The sequence below is a fragment of the Lynx canadensis genome, chromosome B3 (genome assembly GCF_007474595.2).
Source record: "Lynx canadensis isolate LIC74 chromosome B3, mLynCan4.pri.v2, whole genome shotgun sequence".
In the NCBI taxonomy this organism is placed as follows: domain Eukaryota; kingdom Metazoa; phylum Chordata; class Mammalia; order Carnivora; family Felidae; genus Lynx; species Lynx canadensis.
In genome coordinates, this window is record NC_044308.2 from 18844585 (window position 1) to 18865534 (window position 20950).

General features: G+C 43.5%; 1 protein-coding gene across 1 annotated transcript in view; it reads left to right on the plus strand.

Moving 5' to 3' along the window:
- Positions 1-20950, plus strand: part of LRRK1 (leucine rich repeat kinase 1) — a 132238-nt gene that overhangs the window by 54475 nt on the left and 56813 nt on the right. Inside the window, exons 4-6 of the mRNA XM_030317506.1 lie at positions 852-1023; positions 3687-3866; positions 4292-4440. Of these exons, the coding sequence (XP_030173366.1) occupies positions 852-1023; positions 3687-3866; positions 4292-4440 (501 nt within the window). The remainder of the gene's footprint in view (positions 1-851; positions 1024-3686; positions 3867-4291; positions 4441-20950) is intronic.

The following is a 20950-nucleotide window of genomic DNA, read 5'->3' on the forward strand; positions in this document are numbered from 1 at the left end:
GCAAAATGTGCTCTTTCATGCCACGGATTGGTTCTGGCACCCTCGGTGCTCATCCCAGCTTCTTACACACAGTACGTCCTCAGTAAATGTCAGTGATGGCACAGACTGCCTCGGTTCCAATGTGGGTTCTGCGTGCACCTCCTTGAACACCGCTGTTGCCCAAGTCCATGGGGAATAGTCAAGTTCCGGGAGGACTTCACGTTTCAGTAATGCAGTCACACGCTGCACATGCCAATCCAGGGTTCTTTTGGCAGCCCTGGTGAGCCCACGAAAAGCCAAGGCCATTTTTATAGTCTTTGAAAGCCATTTCCTAGCTGGGTGATCACAGGCAAGCTACAAAACCCCTCTGAACCTCCACGTCCTTGTCCATGTGTTAGTATTCTGCCTCAGATGGGGATACTCACATGGTCCCCATCCTCGTGAAGGTTATGGCAGCTTATGCTGTCCCAAAGAAACGGAATGGGAGCCACATTTATATCAAGTTGTCTAGCAGTCACATTCAAAAAGGAAACAGAAACAGATGAAATATCAACCGTATATTTTATTTAATCCGAATGTATTAAAGATCATTTCAACACGTGATCAATATAAAAATTATTGACGAGGTCGTCGACAGTTTTGGACTGAGTCTTTGAAAATTGCGTGTGATTTTATGCTCCCGGCTCCTCTCACTTTGCGTGAGCCCTCATTGCAAGTCCCCAACACCCACACGCGACCCATAGTGCCATCCCAGACAGCACAGCCCAGTCTTGCCCACGGACTTGGCGAGGCATTTCAAGTTGATTCTCTTGGTACTTCCTAACAGCACCCAGCTCCCCAAAGTCCTATTGTTCCTGCTCTGTTTTGACCAGGGCCGGCTCCTGAGCATCTCAGCGGCCTATGGGGATCTGGAGACCGTCCGATACCTTCTCACCGAGAGGCGGGTGGAGCTGCCCACGGAGCCCACCGATGACAACCCAGCTGTGGTGGCAGCACATTTTGGGCACACTGACATCGTGCAGGAATTGCTTGAATCTTTGCCAGGTAAATGCCAGGGTGTGAGTTTCTTGGCTACCTCTCAGGACACCCTCTTCTTAGGAATCAGATCGGCATGCGGGGGCGGGGGGGAGGTGGGGGAGGGCTTCCCCTCCAAATGCTGGTTTCTTCACACTTTTACCAAAGCAGGAGCTCCAGAAATCTGGGGCATCAAACTGACAACCAAAGTCAAAACTGCCTGCCAATGGCAACACCACATCCCACATCTCACTCCCTTTAGCTCAGGAGGTAAATGTTCTCATGCCATATTTCATAAGGAATGTGGATCTATGTCCCTTTTTTAAAAAAAAATTAAAAGGTTATATTCTTTAAAGCAGTTTTAGATTTTCAGAAATACTGATTTGAAAGGACAGGGAATTCCCATATACCCCCCTGCAAAAAGTTCCCCTGCTATTTTTACTTTGTATCAGTGTCATACATTTGTTACAACTGAGGAACTTGAGAGACATGGAGACTTTCAAAAGGTGGTCCCGGCTCTTTCAGAGCTCCTGGTCAAGCCGAGGAAATCAAAACAGAACGGAGTAACTCCGTGCAGTGTAACTGTGCTGAGGTTGAAGTATTTACACAGTGGCCTGTGTAAATACACAAACACAACGGGAATGTCTTGTCTGGGCACAGGGCAGGGTCTTCATAAGGAGATGACATCTGAGCTGGGTTTTGCAGGGTGAGTAGGAGTTTAGTTGGCAGACAAGAGAAGGAAGGGCTGAGGTTGCCTACTTTTGCAGAGAAGGGGCCTAAGCATGGCTGGACCTGAGCATTGTTTTCAGCTGCTCTTGGGGCATCCTATCTTCAACTCAACTAGGGACAGAGTTGCTGAGGACTGAAGGAGTCTAGAGCATTGTTCTGGAACCTGCAGGAAGTGCAGAGATGGGCGGAACAGTGTGTGTGTGTCCCTGTGAATTCCCAAACTGGAGGGGAGGGCAGCCATTGTTAGGAGTAATGTAAGACCAGAAGACACACAAGACACAACTAGAGAACAAGGGAGGGTTTGAGAAGAGGAGATTCGAGGCTCGCAGGGGGTGGGTACATCATTATGTAATTTCTGGTCTCTGTAGCTGAGCAGAGATAGCGCAAGGGAGGAAGAGGCCAGATGGAGACCAAAATGGGGCTCTCTCTGAGTATCACTGGATTGGGACTTCAGAAAATACATGTAGGGGTTTCATATGGTTCAGAAAGAACCCTTTGGTTTCACGTTTAAACCTTTTAGTTTTGCATGGCTTAATCCTTGACTTTGCCATTTACTGTGGGACATTTGGCAAGTTCCCAGACCTCTCTGAGCTTTGAGTTCCTCATTCGAAAATCATAGCTTTGAAATATAGCCTGATACAGCTTCCTAAGACTGGTGTACACCCATCCTCAACAGCAGTTAGCAGCATGATGACTGGATTTCTCGTCTCTAGATATCCTGGTGGTAAATGAGTTAGGGATCACTTGTTAATATGTGTTCAAGTACCACCTCCTTTGAGTTGTTAATTCTAGTTACCAGAGGGAGAAGATGGGACATTTATTTACCATCTGCTGTAGCCCAGGCACTGCACCAGATGCCCTTTGTGCTGAATCTTCATTTCTTCCACCCCCTCCTCACCCCTGTGTCCTGGTCAATTTCTTACCATGGAGGGGAGGGTCCCCATCTCCATGCTTGGGACCACTTTGGTTCCTAAGGACTTTCAGCCTCTGGAAATGAGACAATGTTATAGTGCACTTGGCAAGTGTCAATGTGGAAGAGAGATCATTGTTCCATGGCAGCTACATCTAAAAGGCATTGCATTCCTTTGAACTTGAAGATATTGTAACACTTTAGCCCACACTGTCTCTGTTCATTCAGTGGGCTAAATGTTACTTCATTCTGGAATTAAGTAGGTGGTTCTTGCAGGGAGTAATTCTCAAAATTCTAGGCTGGATAGTTAGATCTATTTCTTTCATCATAGCTTTTTTCTTTTCATTTATGAAAGTAGTGTATGTGTCTTACAGATATTTTCGAAATACAGTAAAGTGTTAGTACTCTAAAAACATGATGACATATAATGAGTTAGAATGTTTTGAGCCAGGCACTTGACGTACATTATGTCATGCAACCCTCACGTTAAACTTGGGAGGGTGAGTGTTATTATTCACATTTTAGCAATGCGTAAACTGAATCAGGGAGAGGCGAAGAAATTTGTTTTAAGATTACACCGCTGAAATGTTTTAACCCTAAGCTGCCTGTCTCCAAAGCCCATGTCCCTGTATGTAATGCTGTTGGTGGGGATGGGGATGGGGAGAAGGATGAGGGGAATAATGGTCATAATCCCACTACCCAGAGTCAAAGCTGCAACACTGGGATGGTACCTTTTACTTTCAAAAGTACACATACATTTTTTTACTTCACACATACATTTTTTTTTTATTCAGTTATAATTACACTATATATGCTGTTTCAAATGCTGCTTTTTCTCCTTTGGCATTATGTGATGAGCAAGTGGGTTTATAATGATGTGGGAAAGTGTCCCATGCAATTCAGAGGGACTGTTCCAGAAAGCAGCATCAACCTGACAGAAGGCACTTTCAGCTAGAGACAGGCCAGCTCTATCAATAGTCCAAGGGGACATGGGAGTGGGAAAAACCAGAACCCTTCAGTGACGCTTTCCCTTTGTCCTGTCATCTCCTCCCAGGTCCCTGCAGCCCCCAGAGGCTGCTGAACTGGATGCTGGCCTTGGCTTGCCAACGAGGGCATCTGGGGGTGGTGAAGCTCCTGGTCCTGACACACGGGGCCGACCCGGAAAGCTACGCAGTCAGGAAGAACGAGTTTCCTGTCATTGTGCGCTTGCCCCTCTATGCGGCCATCAAGTCAGGTGGGTCCCCCAGCCAATCCTGCCCATGGGAAGCCTCAAAGTTTCCAGATGTGGGATGGTGGCTTCACCCTCACTTATAGCTCTTAAAGAGCCTGTATGGAGACATTTGAAAATTCCATTATTTGCCTCTTTTTCAAGATGTCTGCACCTTCCCTCATTTGCCCCACTCACCCCTGCAAGGGGATTTCGGTGACAGGGACCAACTGTGGCAAATGGGACTGTAGTAGGAGGCACACCACAGGTCAGGGTCCCACAAAAAGTCTCTCACTAACAGGAATTTGATGCCTCAAGGGAGGTAGTAGAGGAGCTCTACCAGCACAACTACCCTTTGCATTCCCATTTCACATATTAGCGTCCGCCATTTTGGACAACTGTGCCACACTCTACATCTGAATGACCTTAGCTTCCCATTTTCTGTCCTTTAGGAAATGAAGACATCGCCATATTCCTGCTTCGGCATGGGGCCTTCTTCTGTTCCTACATCTTATTGGACAGTCCTGACCCCAGCAAACATCTCCTCAGGAAGTACTTCATTGAGGCTAGCACCTTGTCCAGCAACTGTCCGGGAAAAATGGTGAGTTGTCCCTGCCTATGGATGAATGGATAAAGAAGGAGTGGTACATATATATGATCGGATACTTTTCAGTTACAAGAAAGAGGGACATCCTGCCATTTTCAACTAGATGGATAGACTTTGAGGACACTGTGCTAAATGAAATGAGTCAGACACAGAAAGGCAAATACTGTATGATCTTATTTATGTGAGGAATCAGAAAAAGCCAAACTCATAGAAACTCAGAGTAGATGCTTTGCCGGGAGCTGGAGGGTGCAGAAAATGCAGAGATGTTGGTCATACTGTATAAACTTCACTTATAAGACAAAGAAGTTCTGCAGATCTAATATACAGCTTTGTGATTATAGTTAATAATACTGTATTATATACTTGAAAGTTGCTGAAAGAGTAAATCCTAAATGTTCCACCCCAGAAAAGAAATGATGATTAGGTGACATGATACAGGAGTCAGCTAACACTGTGGTGGTAATCATTTTGCAACATATAAGTGTATTAAATCAAGTTGTACACCTTCAACTTACCCAATATTATGTCAATTATATCTGAATTAAACTGGAAAAACAGCAGAATGTGGTTTTAGTTAGTTTTCCATTGTAATAACAAAAAATCATGTTGCGTTACTTCCATTATCATCAATTTGGCTTTTTCTTTTTTTAATGTTTATTTATTTATTTTGAGAGAGAGAGAGAGAACAAGCAGGGGAGGGGCAGAGAGAATCCCAAGCGGGCTCCACACTGACAGTGCGGAGCCCAACTGGGGGCTCGATCCCACGAACCATAAGACCATGACCTGAGCTGAAATCAAGGGTTGGATGCTTAACTGACTGAGCCACCCAGGTGCCCCCAATTTGGCTTTTTAAATCTAGCACTCTAGATCAGTCAATGTGGCTAAAAGCCATTCTTTTAAATACATGCCTGAGATGCCTAGGTGGCAGTTAAGGTCAGTTAAGGTCACTTAAGGTCAGTTAAGCATCTGACTCTTGATATTGGCACAGGTCATGATCTCACAATTTGTGAGATCAGGTACCACATCAGGCTGTGTGCTGACAGTGCAGAGCCTGCTTGGGATTCTCTCTCTCTCTCTCTCTCTCTCTCTCTCTCTCTGCCCCTCCCCCACTCGCTCTGTCTCTCTCTCAAAATAAATACATAAATAAGCATACATAAATAAATAATCAAACAAACAAATAAATAAATGTATCGAGTGAATGTAGCTTAGTTGCCTCTGCCCTTTTCCTGTTGGTGGACATTTGGGTTATTTCTCGGTTTTGCCCCTTGTAATACAGCCTGGTTTTCTAGGATATTTGCTTCTGTAGATCTAAATCCTAAAAGTGGATCACTTTCTCAAAAACCTGTGGGGTTTCACTCTTTCACCAACATTATATGGGCAATCTCTGTTCCCTTGGCTCTAGATATCCAGAAGCCTTTTAATTTTCATCAGTCTGTTGGATGAAAATGTGAGCTCCTTGTTTTTTTGTTTGTTTGTTTGTGTTAATTTTTTTAATGTTGATTTACTTTTGAGAGAGAGAACAGAGCATGAGCAGGAGGGGCAGAGAGAGAAGGGACACAGACTGTGAAGCAGGCTCCAGGCTCTGAGCTGTCAGCACAGAGCCTGTCGTGGGGCTCGAAATCACGGACCATGAGACCATGACCTGAGCCGAAGTCAGATGCTTTACTGACTGAGCCACCCAGGCGCCCCTGAGAGCTCCTTGTTTTACTGGCCACGCTATTGTTATTAACAATATCAAACATCTTGTCATATCTTTATGAACTATTTGCCTTTCCCCTCATTCACATTAGTTGCTTGTTACTATTTGTTGATTATTTTCCTAAAGGGTTGGTCATCTCTTCTCATTTTGGAGGACCTTTTGTATATCAGATTTTAAACGTTTGTTAATCATACATATTGCCAATGTTTTCTCCAATTCCTTATTTTTCTTTTTTGTCTGTTATCTTTTGTGATAACAAAGATACAAGAATATGTAATCAGGTATGTCTTTTTCTTATGGCATCTGGGTTATATAAGAAAGTCATTCCCACCTCAATTTTACATAAATATTCTCCTCCTGGGGCATCTTGTAATATTTTTATTCTTTTATTTTTTATATTTTAAGCTTTAATTTTTGTGATATGTATTTGTATGTGTGGTGTGAGGGAGGGAATCTAGCTTTCACCTTTGCTAGATGGATGTTCAGTTATTCCAGCACAATCTTTTAAATAGAACTTCCTTTTCCTTCTGAATTGAGATGTCACCATGGCTATTTTCCCCAGGATCTATCCGTATGGATTTTGGGATTCTCTGTAGTGGTCCACTGGCCTGTTAATCTATTTCTAGGTAAATGCCATACTTTTTTGATAATAGACATTTTTTTTTTAATCTTACAGCCTATTAATGCATATTTTCTACTTGTTATTTGGGTTTTTTTCTTTGAAAATATATTGACTGTTATTACACATTTGTTCTTCCATTTTGTGCATTTCCAGCAATGACTCTGTGTAGCTTTTATGTTCTTTAATGAGATTTTGAATTTTATTTTATATTTTTATTTTTCATACTTTAAAAAGATTTTATAGTTTTATTCATAAAGAACCTGGACCTGTCTTGTTTATTGCTTTTCCCACTATTTGAGTAAAATACAATTCTTTTCCATGTCTGTTTTCACCCTGATGTTACTGATACGGAGGAAAGCTCTTTTGTTTACTTATGTTTAATCCAGTCCCTTTGCCAACTTCTCTTATTAATTCTAATAGTTTTTAGAAGAGTTCTTGAAACTTTTAGGCATGTGATTAAGTTATCTGCAAATTCCAAATAGGTTTGTCTCTCCTTCTCTAATATTTATATAATTTATTTTATTTCATGTCCTGTGGTATCACTAGAAATGTCAAAAGTTGAATCATCATGATAGAGATGCATCTCTCTTGTTCCTGATTTTAAAGGTCTTGTCCTCAGCAATCTATAGGCATTTGCTGTAGATTTTTGGTATATAGACTGTTATTATATTTGGGTAGTTTCCATATCTTTTTTTCTGCTTAAGAGTTTTTATTATAAGGGAAGATTGTGGGATTTTGTCAAATTCCTTTTTGGAATTTTTGGCAGCTATTGATACATTCATGAAACCTTTCTACTTTAATTTGTTGATGTAACAAATGATGATGATAAATTTCCCTTTTCACTTATGATGTTGGACAGTTTTACTTTTTCTCTTTTAAACTTAATCAGACCAGCCAGGGATTTATATGTTCTAGTGGTTTTGTCAAAGACTTGCTAGATTTACTTATGTATGTATGTATGTATGTATGTATGTATTTAATGGTTTGTTTGTTTCTTATTCATTAATTTTATCTTTATCTATACTAAAATCATCACATCTCCCTCTTTGAATACTGAGTGTTTGTCTTTGAGTATTTTGGATATTGCGGTATGAGATTTCCTGGATTAATCCAGGCTCCAGACTTCACTGCTCTAGGACCTTCATATGGTAACTTTACTTCTCTGTTTTGTTTCCTTATCTTAAAGATAAGAAAGATAAAGAGAGATAAAATATCTGTCTCAGAGGGATGCTTGACAGTTAAATGTGGTAATATTTGTAACATTCTAAAAACAATGCCTGGCGCATGATAAGTACCTAATAGAAAATAGTTATTATTATTGGAGTTCTTTTTTAGATTTACTAAGTTAAATACTTCAGTCTTTTTCCCCCTAATTTTAGCTTGTCATTTGCATTATTCAGTCTTTCGTGTGCTATCAATTTGTGCTGGCTTTCTTTATCAGAATCTGAAATATACACATGGACGTACACATAAACATTTATAAAATACATGTTTATGTATTATGTGTACATATGTATTTCTTGCTTCTGATTTTTTTTTTCTACCTTGTCACATGGTTCTATAAGTTTTTGCTTCATATGCCTGGTTTATGGCTTTAGGACCCATTTTGACTTATTTCATTATGTCAAATAACTGCTTTAATCTTGTTCATGCTTCTATCATTAAAATTGGGATTGTCCGCTCTTCACATGGCCCCAGGACGTTATTTTTTTTTTTTGAATCAACCTTTTATAAGTTTTCCCAGACATTTATCTTCAGTTTTTTGATTGTCTTAGGTGTATTTTATAAACAGCATTTAGTTTTTAATCCATCTGAGAGTGTATCTTTCAGGAATCCACTCAATTCACATTATGTGGTACCTGTCATACTAACTTATTACTCCCATCTTTTTATATCTATTCATCGCTATTTCCTTTTAAACCGGTCCCTTATTTGCTGGTTTTGTAGTTTTTAAAGAATACCAGGGGGTGCCTGGCTGGCTCAGTCATTAGAACATGCAACTTTTGATCTTGGTGTTGTGAGCTCCAGCCCCACACTGGGTGTAGAGATTACGTAAAATAAAATTTTAAAAATAAATAAATAACATAAAGAATACCAATATTCTTATCAATATTAAATGTCCAATAAATGTTAAAGATTAACCTCATGTTGTAAAGGAAATAGTGATCATCCAGCCTCTACCTTTATATTGTCCTTGGTGTTTTTCCCCAACACCTTCTTACCCTATTTGATCCCTACAACACCTGGTATGAACTGCAGGGATATAATCTGTTTTCCAGATGACAAATATTATGGTTCAGAGACATTCTGTTACTTGTCCAAGGACAGCAAATACTAGCAGTAATACTCGACCAGAACGTGAGTCTTCTGAACTCAGGGCTTTTCCCATTTCTTGATTCCCGAACTGTAAACCTCCCAAGTTCATCAGCGGTTATCATATTTCTCTGTACATGGACTCCCTGGAACTTCTAAGAATCCCAGTGCTCCTGTCATACCCTACACTGATTGAAATCTGAGTCGTGGGTGGGACCGGCATCATTTAGTGTAAAACATTCCCCAGGTGATTCCAGTGTGCCCCAAGCTTGAGAGCCAGTGACTTTGATTTTCCTTGGCTAAAGGTTAAAAGCAGAAATGGGTTGGCATCTATATCTGCCATCTTCTCTACAGGGTAAAGCCTGCTACGTTGGCCAAGATAGTCATAGAGCATAAAAGTCCATTATTGCGTGTTAGAAGGAGTAACAAAGAAAAGACAATGTTACTTTTCTTCTCCGTGGCCCAGAAGAGAAAATGAACTTTACAGTGCAGACTGAGTCATAAGGAGTTTTTGGGGCTTCCCAAAACAGGTGGTATTTTGATTTATCACGTGAATTTCAAAGGCAAGTGCCTTTGTGTCTGGCAGTGGGTGTGTCGGGCTGCCTGTGATCTCTAACCTATGATAGCACATTCCTTCCGTGCTTCTGGCAGAGGAAAGGGAGGCAGGCACAGTCCAGAGGGACCCAGCAATCAGGAAGGATGACTCAGGAGCCAGAGGTAAGTGCTGCTACCTTTCCAGGTGAGCAGTGGGTCTGAACTGGCATTTTGGGCTCAGAATACTAGGCAAGCGCCGTCGTTACAAGGGTGCTTTGCTGCCATGGATGCACAGCCTGAAAACTACCTTGCCTTTGCTGGTGTTCACGGCAGTGACCTTGCAGAAGTAGTCCTCTTGTTTTCTGTGCGTTTATGCTCTGCCTCCTCCACCAGCTGGTGGGTATTTTGGTGTATAATCGCTGCCTCTGTGAAGCCAGAGCCAGTGAAGGTTCAGAGCCTTCCTGCGTGCCTTCGGTCAGACTGGCCAGAAACCTGCCTCTGCCCACAAATGGGGAAGTGCAGAAAAGTCCACATTGATTTTCCACTGGCAACAGCAGGTTGCTTAGGTCGTGTTGGTGTTTGGCGAGGAAGGTCCCAGAGCCCACACCACGTGGTCTGGACATACTTTTAGAAGAGCAAACACAAAGCCAAGTCGGACCTGGCCGGATCTGTTTCCTGGCTCTGGTTTGCTGGCCCCCCTCTTGAAAGCTGCCAAACCCTTGCCTGAAAGTTTAACGAGACGGCCTGTGTTCATGGCAGAGGTCCTGTCATGTTTGCTTTGTTGCCATGAAAATAGCAACATTTGGCATGCCCAGAAAGGAACAGGAAAACTCAGAAATGCCAGGAAAGGCCTGAGCAGGTCCTGGAATAGCCATGATGTTTGTCTCCATTCAAGCAGTTAGCAGGCCTGGCGATAGGGCTTTCCTGGGGCTGCTCTAGTATTGCAGTAGACAAGAACTGGAATTAATCTTGAGGCAACCCAATGGGAGAAATTATTAATTTCCTTCTAAAAGTCTCTAATGGTTTTAAATTGGGCAGCTCGCCTAGAGAGAACATTGGTTATCATTACATCATCATCATCTTCGTCGTCATGATCACTTTTTGGATCAGCTCTGGCTTATGGGCCTTAAAAATTCCTGGTGGCCCACCATTCAGATGCCTGTGTCTGTGCCCAGAGGAACAAGACGTTCTGGCTGCCATGTTCACGAGCTGAAGCAGCTCTTCTCCATCCACGTCATCTGGGGCGGGAGGGGTGGGGGTGGGGGTGGTGTCCAAGGAGTTGTGTTTGCAGGATGCTCAGAAAGGATAGGAAGCAGCAAATATGCCTCTTGGCTGTTGCTGGGGCCTTCATGAGTATGCTGATGGATTGACCTGACAGGTCGGGCGAGAGCACCTGAATCCCATGGGAAAGCAGCCTGTTCTTTCTGCTTCTTCTTTTTTTTTTTTTTTTTTTTTTTTATGTTTATTTATTTTTGGAGAGAGAGCGAGACAGTGTAAGTGGGGAGGGGCAGAGACAGAGGGAGACACAGAATCCGAAGCAGGCTCCAGGGCTCCGAGCTGTCTGCACAGAGCCCGATGAGGGGCTCAAACCCACGAACCGTGAGATCATGATCCAAGCTGAAGTCGGAAGTTTAACCAACTGAGCCACCCAGATGCTCCATGCAGAAGCCTTTTCTTGAGGGGACACTGAGTCCTCTGGGGAACACCCTTTCTTGGGTTGGCCCTACTGCTTGATGCAAAGAGTTTTTATTCAATAGCTTTATGCTCTCCAGGGCATCTGGTTGGCTCATTCAGTTAAGCATCCGACTTTGGTTTCAGGTCATGGGTGTACCGGTTCATGAGTTCGAGCCCACGTTGGGCTCTGTGCTGACAGCTCAGAGCCTGGAGCCTGCTTCAGATTCTGTGTCTCCCTCTCTCTGCTCCTCGCCAACTCACTCTCTCTCTCTCTCTCTCTCTCAAAAATAAGCATTAAAAAAAAAAGAGTTTTATGCTTTCCAGAGTATTTCGACGTATGCACATTCCCACCTTCTTAGACCCTCACGCCCTCCTCACAGCTGGCAGTGTAACAGGCGTAGGAACTGGTGTCCCCAGAATTCAGTCTCTGGAGCAGCAGCACCCCAGCGGGTAGGAGGCGGCTCTGGGAGCAGACTCACCACCCCGGGGCCTGGCCTTCTCGCCACTCGCTTGTGTGAGAGGAGAGAAAGCCTTTCACACCAGACCCTCGAAAAGTCGCAAACCCAGACTCAGGACTGTTGCGGCCTCTGTCCATCATTCGACCTTTCTTGTGCTTTCGTGAGGAATTTAGCTGATGATTCTACACGTGTCTGTTTTCTCCAGTTTCCAAATACTGAATCTTTCCCTGCCCCTCATGCCTTCCTTCTCGGACGCTTTCTGGGTATACCATCCATGCTGTTAGTTCTTCTTAGAACTTGAAATAGGGTAGTGAGGTTATACAGTAGAGGAAGTGAGCAAGGACACAGGATAACCTTTCAAGGAGGCTTTCATGACAGAGTTCCTCCCAGATCTTAAGCCATGATATGAAACAGCAGTGAAAGAAACCACTTGTATTTAGTTAAAATGAAGAAACTGATGAATAAAACAGAGATGCAGAAATATTAAAACTATGATTTGAGCTTAAATGACAAACTGGAAAACACAGTAAGGAAAGAGTGCAAAGAAACAGTATCAGATGTGGTTGCTATGGTGGGTATCAGTATATAGACAATTACATCTGTAGCGATGCAAATACACTTCAGACAGGTGAGTTAAACACTGGAAACCCATCAGAATATATTTTTAAAAGGGCATTTATCCCAGTTGTGAAAGAGAGATGATTACATTACCAAGTTTTTTAAAAATATAAAGGTACATCGCCAGAAATCAGATGAGCGATTTATATATTAAAGCCAAACACTTATAGGAAAATATAATTTTGAAAAGAAATATAAAAAAGAGAGCAATAGAAAATTTTTGAAAAAAAAACCTGACCAAAACTTAAATTCAAAATAGATCACTGGTAGAATGTACATGGCAGGCGATAACTGAATTTAATTCAGCCAGTGTTTATAGATCACCTGCTACGTGCTCGGGACTCAGGGATAACCAAGCCAGAACCATGGCCCTTGCCACCACATTGCTCATAAATTCTGTTGAGTAAGAAATTGAGAGAAATTAAGGATTAATTTACATATAAGAAAACACAGGCAGCAAATCATGGCATGGATACATACATAAATTCATGATAATTATAGAAAGTTGAATTAAAGCAACTTAAAAGAACTGACAGAAACCTGTTAAACTAGCAAAATAAATATAAATGCTGAGTAAGACACTTGGCGGGTCACAGAGAAATAGGCACACCAAGGCCTTACTGCTGGCACTGTAAATCTGTTCCGTATGTGTGCAAAGTTATTGGCATCATGTGACAAAAGCCATAAAACTCTTTCTCCCAGTGAACTGTTCTGAATTTGGCATTTCCTTTCTGAGAGATACCTCTAGGACATAATTTAAAAGGAAAAAAAGCTATTCCCACAAACGTGGTCAACACCCTGCTCTTTATAATAAGAAGAAATTAGGGGAAGGGAAAAAAACGTCCAGCAGCAGGCGAAATTGTACCATTCGTGCAGGGTGGATACCACATAGCCAGGAAGAAGCATGCCTGTCTCCCCAGCACTTAGCACACACGGTTCCTTGACCCTAAGACACCCTTCAAATCGTAACCCCCACACAACATCCTCAGGAAGGCTTCCTTGATCCACAGGCCTGGTCAGATCCCCTTATATCTCTCAGAGCTTCCTGTCCATTGTATTCACAGCACTTAACTAGGTTTGAGATTGTCTGGATGACATTATTGTATAATGTCAGCTCTCCCATCTGATTGGAAGCTTCTCAAAAGCAGGGGAGTTAGCCAATTTGCTTTGTGTTTGACCCCCAGTGTAGGGCCTGGGAAGGATGAACAGATGGTTGCATGCGTGAATGGATGGATGGATGGATGGATGGATGGATGGATGGATGGATGGATGAAATTTTATAGATGCAGTAACCTCCCATTTACATAAGACTTCATAGCTGACAACTTTGGCAGACATTCTGCTTTATTCCCCTATACAGTCCTGTAAGGTAGAAAATTTTGTCTTTGTTTAAAAGTTGAGGAAGGGATGCCTGGGTGACTCAGTCAGTTAAGCCTCCAACTTCAGTTCAGGTCACGATCTCATGGCCTGTGAGTTTGAGCCCCGCATCGGGCTCTGTGCTGACATCTCGGAGCCTGGAGCCTGCTTTGGATTCTGTGTCTCCCTCCCTCTCTGCCCCCTCCCCTACTTGTGCTCTGTCTCCTTCTGTCTCTCAAAAATAAATCAATGTTAAAAAAATTTTTTTTAAGTTGAAGAAGCAAAGGTTTGCTCAGTAATAAGCTAAATAATTTAGTTAACTACAGACATTTTATTTCTTGTGTCCCCCCCCCCCGCCCCTTCTCAAATAGATGTTGGCAAAATTAACTTGGAACTAGTGATGGAATATTTCTTGTAACCTTCCCATTTTTAAAAGGAAGGACTGAAATACTACAGGGGAAAAAAAAACACAGTGAATGTTTAAAGAAAAAAAAAAAACCCTTCTCTTTATTTTAAAAAATTTTAGTGAAGAAAAAGTGATAAATTTTATTAAACACTTTTTGGCGTTCAGATACTCTTAACTGTGGAGAACAAACTGAGGGTTACCAGAGGGGAGGTGACTGGGTGGATGGGTGAAGTAGGTGATGGGGGTTGAGGGGTGCACTTGTCCTGATGGGCTCTGAGTAATGGACAGAATTGCCGAATCACTGTATTGTACACCTGAACTGATATAACACTGTATGTTAGCTACATTGGAATTTTTAAAAATTAATAAAAAATAGAAGTTAAAACTTTGGGATAAAATACTAAAAAAGACACATATTGAATTAGGAAACTTTGGGCAGTGAGCCACTAGTTATTTTCCTTATTTGTTTGTCTTATGTACATGATTTTGTTTTTTCTCTGTTTATGTCACTTTGAGAATTTCTATCTTTGAAAGTGAATCTGGAATTTCAACATCTTTATTTGGTTTGTTACCTGTGGCCAAGGACAACACCTTCCATAACTTAAACATTGTTTTTACACGGTTGTCAGATTATCATTTTCATTCTCAGATTATTAAAAGTACATTTAAACTTTTTTTAATTTAGTCTTTTGTTATTGACTTTATTATTATTATTATTATTTCAAAGGCCCTTGAATTGGCTTTCTTTATCTTGGCTTTATTATCTTCCTTGTCTTCACTTCATTCTGGTTTTTCTGTGCTTAATCTATTTGTTCTAATTTTCCTGTTTTTCTACGCTTAGTCTAATAGGTCTAATTTTCCTGTTTTCTTTTAGCTTTCCAACTTGGGCGGGGCTGGTTTACAACGTTTCACTTTTTCATTTTGCAATTCTGATCAGAGTTGTGCGTTTTCTTTTTCATTACTTGTAATGTTTTTGTTGTTCTAAAAACAGATTCTGTTGTGACTTGGTTTCTCTCTGCCACACACGCATTACTTAAAAGGGCGTGTTTTCATGTTCAAAGAATTGGCCACCTTCTAATCCTGCCTCCATCCTTGGTTCTACCTGTACTTTGCCGTGGCCTTGACATAAGATATTGTCTTCTGTCTCAAGAGATGTTTGCCTCTCCCTGCTCCCTTTTTTCCTTTTCCTTTTTCCTATTTACTTTTCCTTCACACTCAGAATTTAATCAGTAAATGTGCACCTTCCTATCTATTTGAACACAAAACTCATTCTCCTGCCTCCTACCATTGCTGTCTCCCATTTTTATGGTGGTGTGTACCTCTAGAATTCCTCGCTTCATTTTTTGCTTAGTGGATCTGTCCTAGTCTGCTGGTACTTTTCTTCAATTTTCATTAGTTTTTCTTTTCCCTTTTGCCCTGGGTTGGAGCACAAAGACTTAGCATGGCTGTATTTTGGGGTGGGGGTTGTTCGGGTATCTTTATTACTATCAGGGAGCCTTGGTTATTTCTCGTCATGCCTTTGAAACAGTGTCAGCTTTTCCACGGCCATGGGAACATGGCGGTATGGTAGGATGGGACCAGACAGAGCACTGGGCACCTGCGTCGCCATCCTGGTTCTGTTACCTTTGAGCAGATTGTCTCCCTGAGCTTCTTTATGGGCAAATGGTGCCTGACCTTACAAGGTTACTGTGAGAGTCAGCTGAAAGAGTGGGCAGGAAAGTCGGTACGTGCATCGCAGAGAGTCACCAAGAATGTGTCATCCTGTGATCCTAGCTCGACTTCCAGACGGTTTCCCTACAGTCTGACCTTGAGTGTGCCCTTGGAGGCAGCAGACAGTTCCGTGTTGACTGTTGAACATGCCATCATTGGTTTGCTTGTAAGTTATTTTGGTACTTCTGTTTCCCATTGATCTGGTTTCTATGGTAATATTTCCTTGTGTTTGTTTGTCTTGAATGATATTGGCAGTGAACCACTATACTAATTCTGATATTGCAGCATTTTGAGCAGACATGCTTTTTCAGAACAGATTACATTGTTTTTCCTCAGTCATTTCATTAACTGCCTCATTAAATTAATCTTCCTCCTGAGTCTGGAAAGAAGGCTGACCTCCCCTTTCTCTTTATCTGTCCCTTCCTTTACTCCCTGTAGTTATTCTCAGGTCCCTTTTGAAATGCTCCTTTACACTATGGAGCCCTCCCAGGCTTTTTGCTAATTTCATGACCGATCTTGCTGTCCTTTCCCTTACCTTTTTATCATATTTCTAATCTACTTATCTCAATAGGCATCCTTTTGGACTTCAAGAATCTCTGTTTCTTTGTTTTCCTTTTTTAATGTGTGGGCCTCTGTTGATGGAATGTTCCAAGATCTCAGGTCTTGACTTCTGTAGTCTTCGTTTCACTTGTTATCTTCTATATCACTGCTACCGTAACAAAGTACCAAAGAAATGTGTTGTCTCAAGTTCTGAAGGTCAGAAGTCTGACATCAAGATGTCAGCAGCAGGACTATGTTCCCTCTCGGCTCCAGGGGAGGGTCCTTCCTTGCCTCTTCCTAACTTCTGGTGCTGGCTGGCAGTCTGCGACTTTCCTTGGCTCGTAAACCCATCACCCCAGCCACGTGCCATTTTCCCCTGCACATCTTTGCACCGTCCTCTCTCTGCATGTTTCTGCCTTTGTGACTCAGTCTCCCCTTTTCAGAAGGACACCAGTCAGTCATATTAGATGAGGACCCGCCTTAATAACCTCATTCTGACTTAATTATCTCTGTAAAGACCCTGTTTCCAATGAAGCTCACATTTGGAGGTACTGGGGATTGGGGCTTCAACGTATCTTTTATGGGGAACACAGTTCAGCTCATAACACCATCCTTGTGGCCGCCGCTCCGTTGCCCTTGACCTGGGTCCACCACTCGTGCCCACTTTGTGTGCATGGGCAGACATCCAGTGTCCTGCTCATCTTTACATGCTGAATGTTCCCTCTCTTCTCGAGAGCCCTACACTCTGGCAGGGACTTGAGCGGCAGGGGTTTGGAAGGTCTCACATGGAGCGTTCCTCCCGGGGATGACGAGGCAGGCACAGACGGTTCTTATGTGTCATAGCCCTCACGTGCACGAGGAGGCTGGGACAGGACTGCCGTCCCCAACATGCTGGTCCTCTGTCCAGCCAAACCCTTGTCATCCATGACCTCCTCTCACAGTCCGGCTTCCCAGAGAACATTTGCAGGCATCTTCACTTTTAGGGTTTCTTTGGGTTTATTCCTCAAGCTTTTTAGCAAGTCAGTTCTGTTTAGATTAGACCCATTGGTTTTGTGGCCTCCGCAGCGGTCTGGTTACCCTGACTGCTCCTTTCCCTATCAGAAAGTTGTTCCTGTCTTTCTGGCTGGTTCAACAAGGAGAAGCCCCCTCTGCCATCATCCCAGGAATTTTCGCTTAATCATAGAAAGAAGGGCTTGAGTTTTATGTTGGCCAAGGATTCACAAATACATTTTAGAAGATTCTATTTATCCTGCATCCCCTTTTATTTCTTTTTAAGTTTATTTATTTATTTTGGGGCGGCAGGAGGAAACATGTGTGAGCAGGGGAGGGGCAGAGAGAAATGGAGGGAGAGAATCCCAAGCACGCTTCACACTGTCAGTGCAGAGTCCAACGTGGGGCTCGAACTCACAAACTATGAGATCATGACCTGAGCTGAAATCAAGACTCAGACGCTTAACCGTCAGAGCCACCCACGTGCCCCTCCCCCATCCCCTTTTAACATGTACGTCTTGATTGAATAGACTAATTCAAGAAGCTGCCTTTTTGTATCATTCCCTAGTGTCATGGAGCTCCAGTCGATTACCTCAAGGGATTTATAGTCTCTAGGAGGGAAGATTCTTACACAGTTAACCATAGGCCACAGGTCAAATGCTGACCAACTGAGAGGAACGATGAATTGGCAAGACAGGGAGAAGAGGTACGAATTCTGCTCTGTGGGCCCCGCAGAGACAAGTAACGATGTAACATCGAACCTCTACTCTGGTGAGGCTGCTCTCTACCTAACCAATGGCAGAGGTCCTCGGCGTAACCCCCCACCCCCACCCCACCAACCTGCAACTGTCAACGTTAAAAACCAGGCTGAAAGCATTGTAGACCACAGCCCTCCACTTACCAATTATTTTTCTTCCACCAATAAAGGTTGCACTGACATAGAAGCAACCATAAGTGATATCATTGTGGTCCACTGGCTCTCTCACTGTGACATTTTATGTCCGGTGGCTTTAAGAAGGATTGTGTAAAGGCGGGTAATTGGACCGCAGCCTCCACTACGGGACAAGGAGGTTTTTCATACACACAGAAACACCCCAAACATCACTATCCGTATTGAGCCATGCCCTTACATACACCTAGTCCTTCTTGATTTGATTCTAATCACTACCACTGTCCCAGGAAATATGTTTCTAAGCCATCACACTGTGCCTCCTGGAAGAGTAGTACTTTCTTCTCTTTGGCCCGAAATTTAAAGGGTTCGTGATTGAGGACAAACGGGAACACGTATCTGTCTGTTTGCTCTGGAGTGGGGGTGCCTTAACCACAGTGCTGGTGAATTGGGGGGGGGTGGGTTCTCCGCATCCAGCTGTCTTTGATTTTGCGATTCCGCTTGCATGGATTTCATTATGCAATTGCTGGCTTCTGTCCCCCAGAACCTTGTTTATTGTGATCCTTCCCGGACTAAACACAAGTAAGTAATGAAGGCTTCGGGGCTTACCCGGCTGTTTCCATGTGACGTGTACTATTATCTTCTTAACTCTGCTTGGGTTAGACTCCTTTCACTGTTCCGTAAACGCTTGGGCACCCTACAGTGTTTGTGCGCCCAAATAACTTTTGTAAATGAAAGTTTTCACACCAACCCAAGACCAGGTAGAAGTCTCACACATTTATTTGCAGCTCCCAAGCCCAGAAATCTTTTCACAAGGATGTTTATATTCTGAGTGTGTTTTCCTGTTTTCAGACTTCTGCTTTTTCTGACTTCTCTGGGAGCTTGACTTTAACAGATTTCAACCCTGCAGAAGCTCTGGCGGGTGTAAGACCCAGAAAGAGCTAAATATTAGGAAATGGCAGCATCTGCTTCCCCCTCTTCCTCGTGTCTGGGGAATTCAATGGCACACAGCCACTCACTTGTTACTGATGATTTTCTTCTGCTAGAACAGTGCCCCCAAAAAGAAGCACGTGTGGTTTCCCTACAAGTGTTCTTTCGTGGCTGTGTGGTCAGCATCACCTGCTTATAGTCCATGAAGATCAAGAAACCCATGAGTTAGGGACACCTGGGTGGCTCAGTTGGTTGAGCGTCCGACTTCAGCTCAGGTCATGATCTCATGGTTCATGAGTTCGAGCCCCTCATCAGGCTCTGTGCTGATAGCTCAGAGCCTGGAGACTGCTTCGGATTCTGTGTCCCCCCCCCCCCACCCGCCTTTCCCCTGCTCATGCTCTGTCTCTGTCTCTCAAAAGTGAATAAACACTAAAAAAAAGAAAAAAGAAACCCATGAGTTAGGGCGACCAGATGCATATTTAACATACACACACACACACACACACACACACACACACACACACACTTCTGTCCTTTAAACCATAATCTCCCTGCGCCTTGGTTCCATTTGGTAAGCCATTTCTCTCATCTGCCCCAGTGCTCACAGAATGGCTTACACGTCACAGTACTCAAGCAAACGTGGCTAAATGTACAAACGCAAGTGAAGCAAGGTGGTGTCCCTGTCACGTAACTGGAGGCAATGCAGACCCTGGTTGGGGATGAGGAAGGCAGTCCTTGCACTGAAGCTTGCACAAGTAGGATGTAGACAGGAGCTAAGAGGACTGTGAATTCCAGGGGAGAGAAACCGGAGCGGGGTGCAGAGCCAGGAGGAGGTTTCTTGCCCCCTTCATCGTAGTGGCAGAGCAGAGTGTGAAGGCAGAGGCCGGCCAGCCAGGCCTGCAGAAACTTGGTCCTTGAGTGACCTCATGACACCCACCATCAACAGGAAGCCAGTTTTCAGGAAGAAGCTTTTACAAAAAATGTCAGCGCCCACAATGTGTTTGCCACAGTGTCCAAGTGTTACCAAACAACGCACGTTCCGGGGGGACTATCAGCAGCCCCAGCAGCCCTTTGGCAGATGGGACAGTCAGTTACTGACAGCGAGGCCACACTCCCTTGGCCCCCACAGCCTACCTACGAATTTCAGTGTTGGGTCCACTTTCTGAGCCGTGTGGTTCATTCATGAACAGGCTGTTGCTGTGCTTTAATTGGCGCTTTATCCTTGGCCTTGACTCCTCTGCTCTTGGGAGCATGCCCATCCCCCAACTTCTTCTACCTACAACAAATTATTAACTCCACAAACCCTCTGCCAAGAGGAGCGCAAAGGGCAAGCAGAGGGCAGGTAGGAGACAGGGAGGTGTAAAGCTGGAAAGAGGCTGGGGAGACTGGCAGTGTGGGGCTGCCCAGGGAAGGAGCTCGGATGTCCTGCTGCATTCAGGCAGGGAGTGTGGGGAGCCTGAAAGGTTCTGAGCAGACCTTGACATCTTAGGATGATCGATCTGGTTAGAGGTGTGAATATGGATTGGACTGCGGTTCTCGGTGGTTTGATTCTTGTCAGTGCACAAACATTTATTTAGTGTCTGCTACATGCTAGGCATGCTGCTGACCTTCAGAGACTGTCAGTCAAGGCTCTGCAGGGAGGTGCGTGCGGACCAGGCTCTGGACAGGCCACACCCGCTGGGGCATAGGAGATGACCCTTGGTTTGAGTTAGCACAGTACAAAATCAGCGGGCAAGTTCATATAAAGGGAGTTGAGCCAGACCGA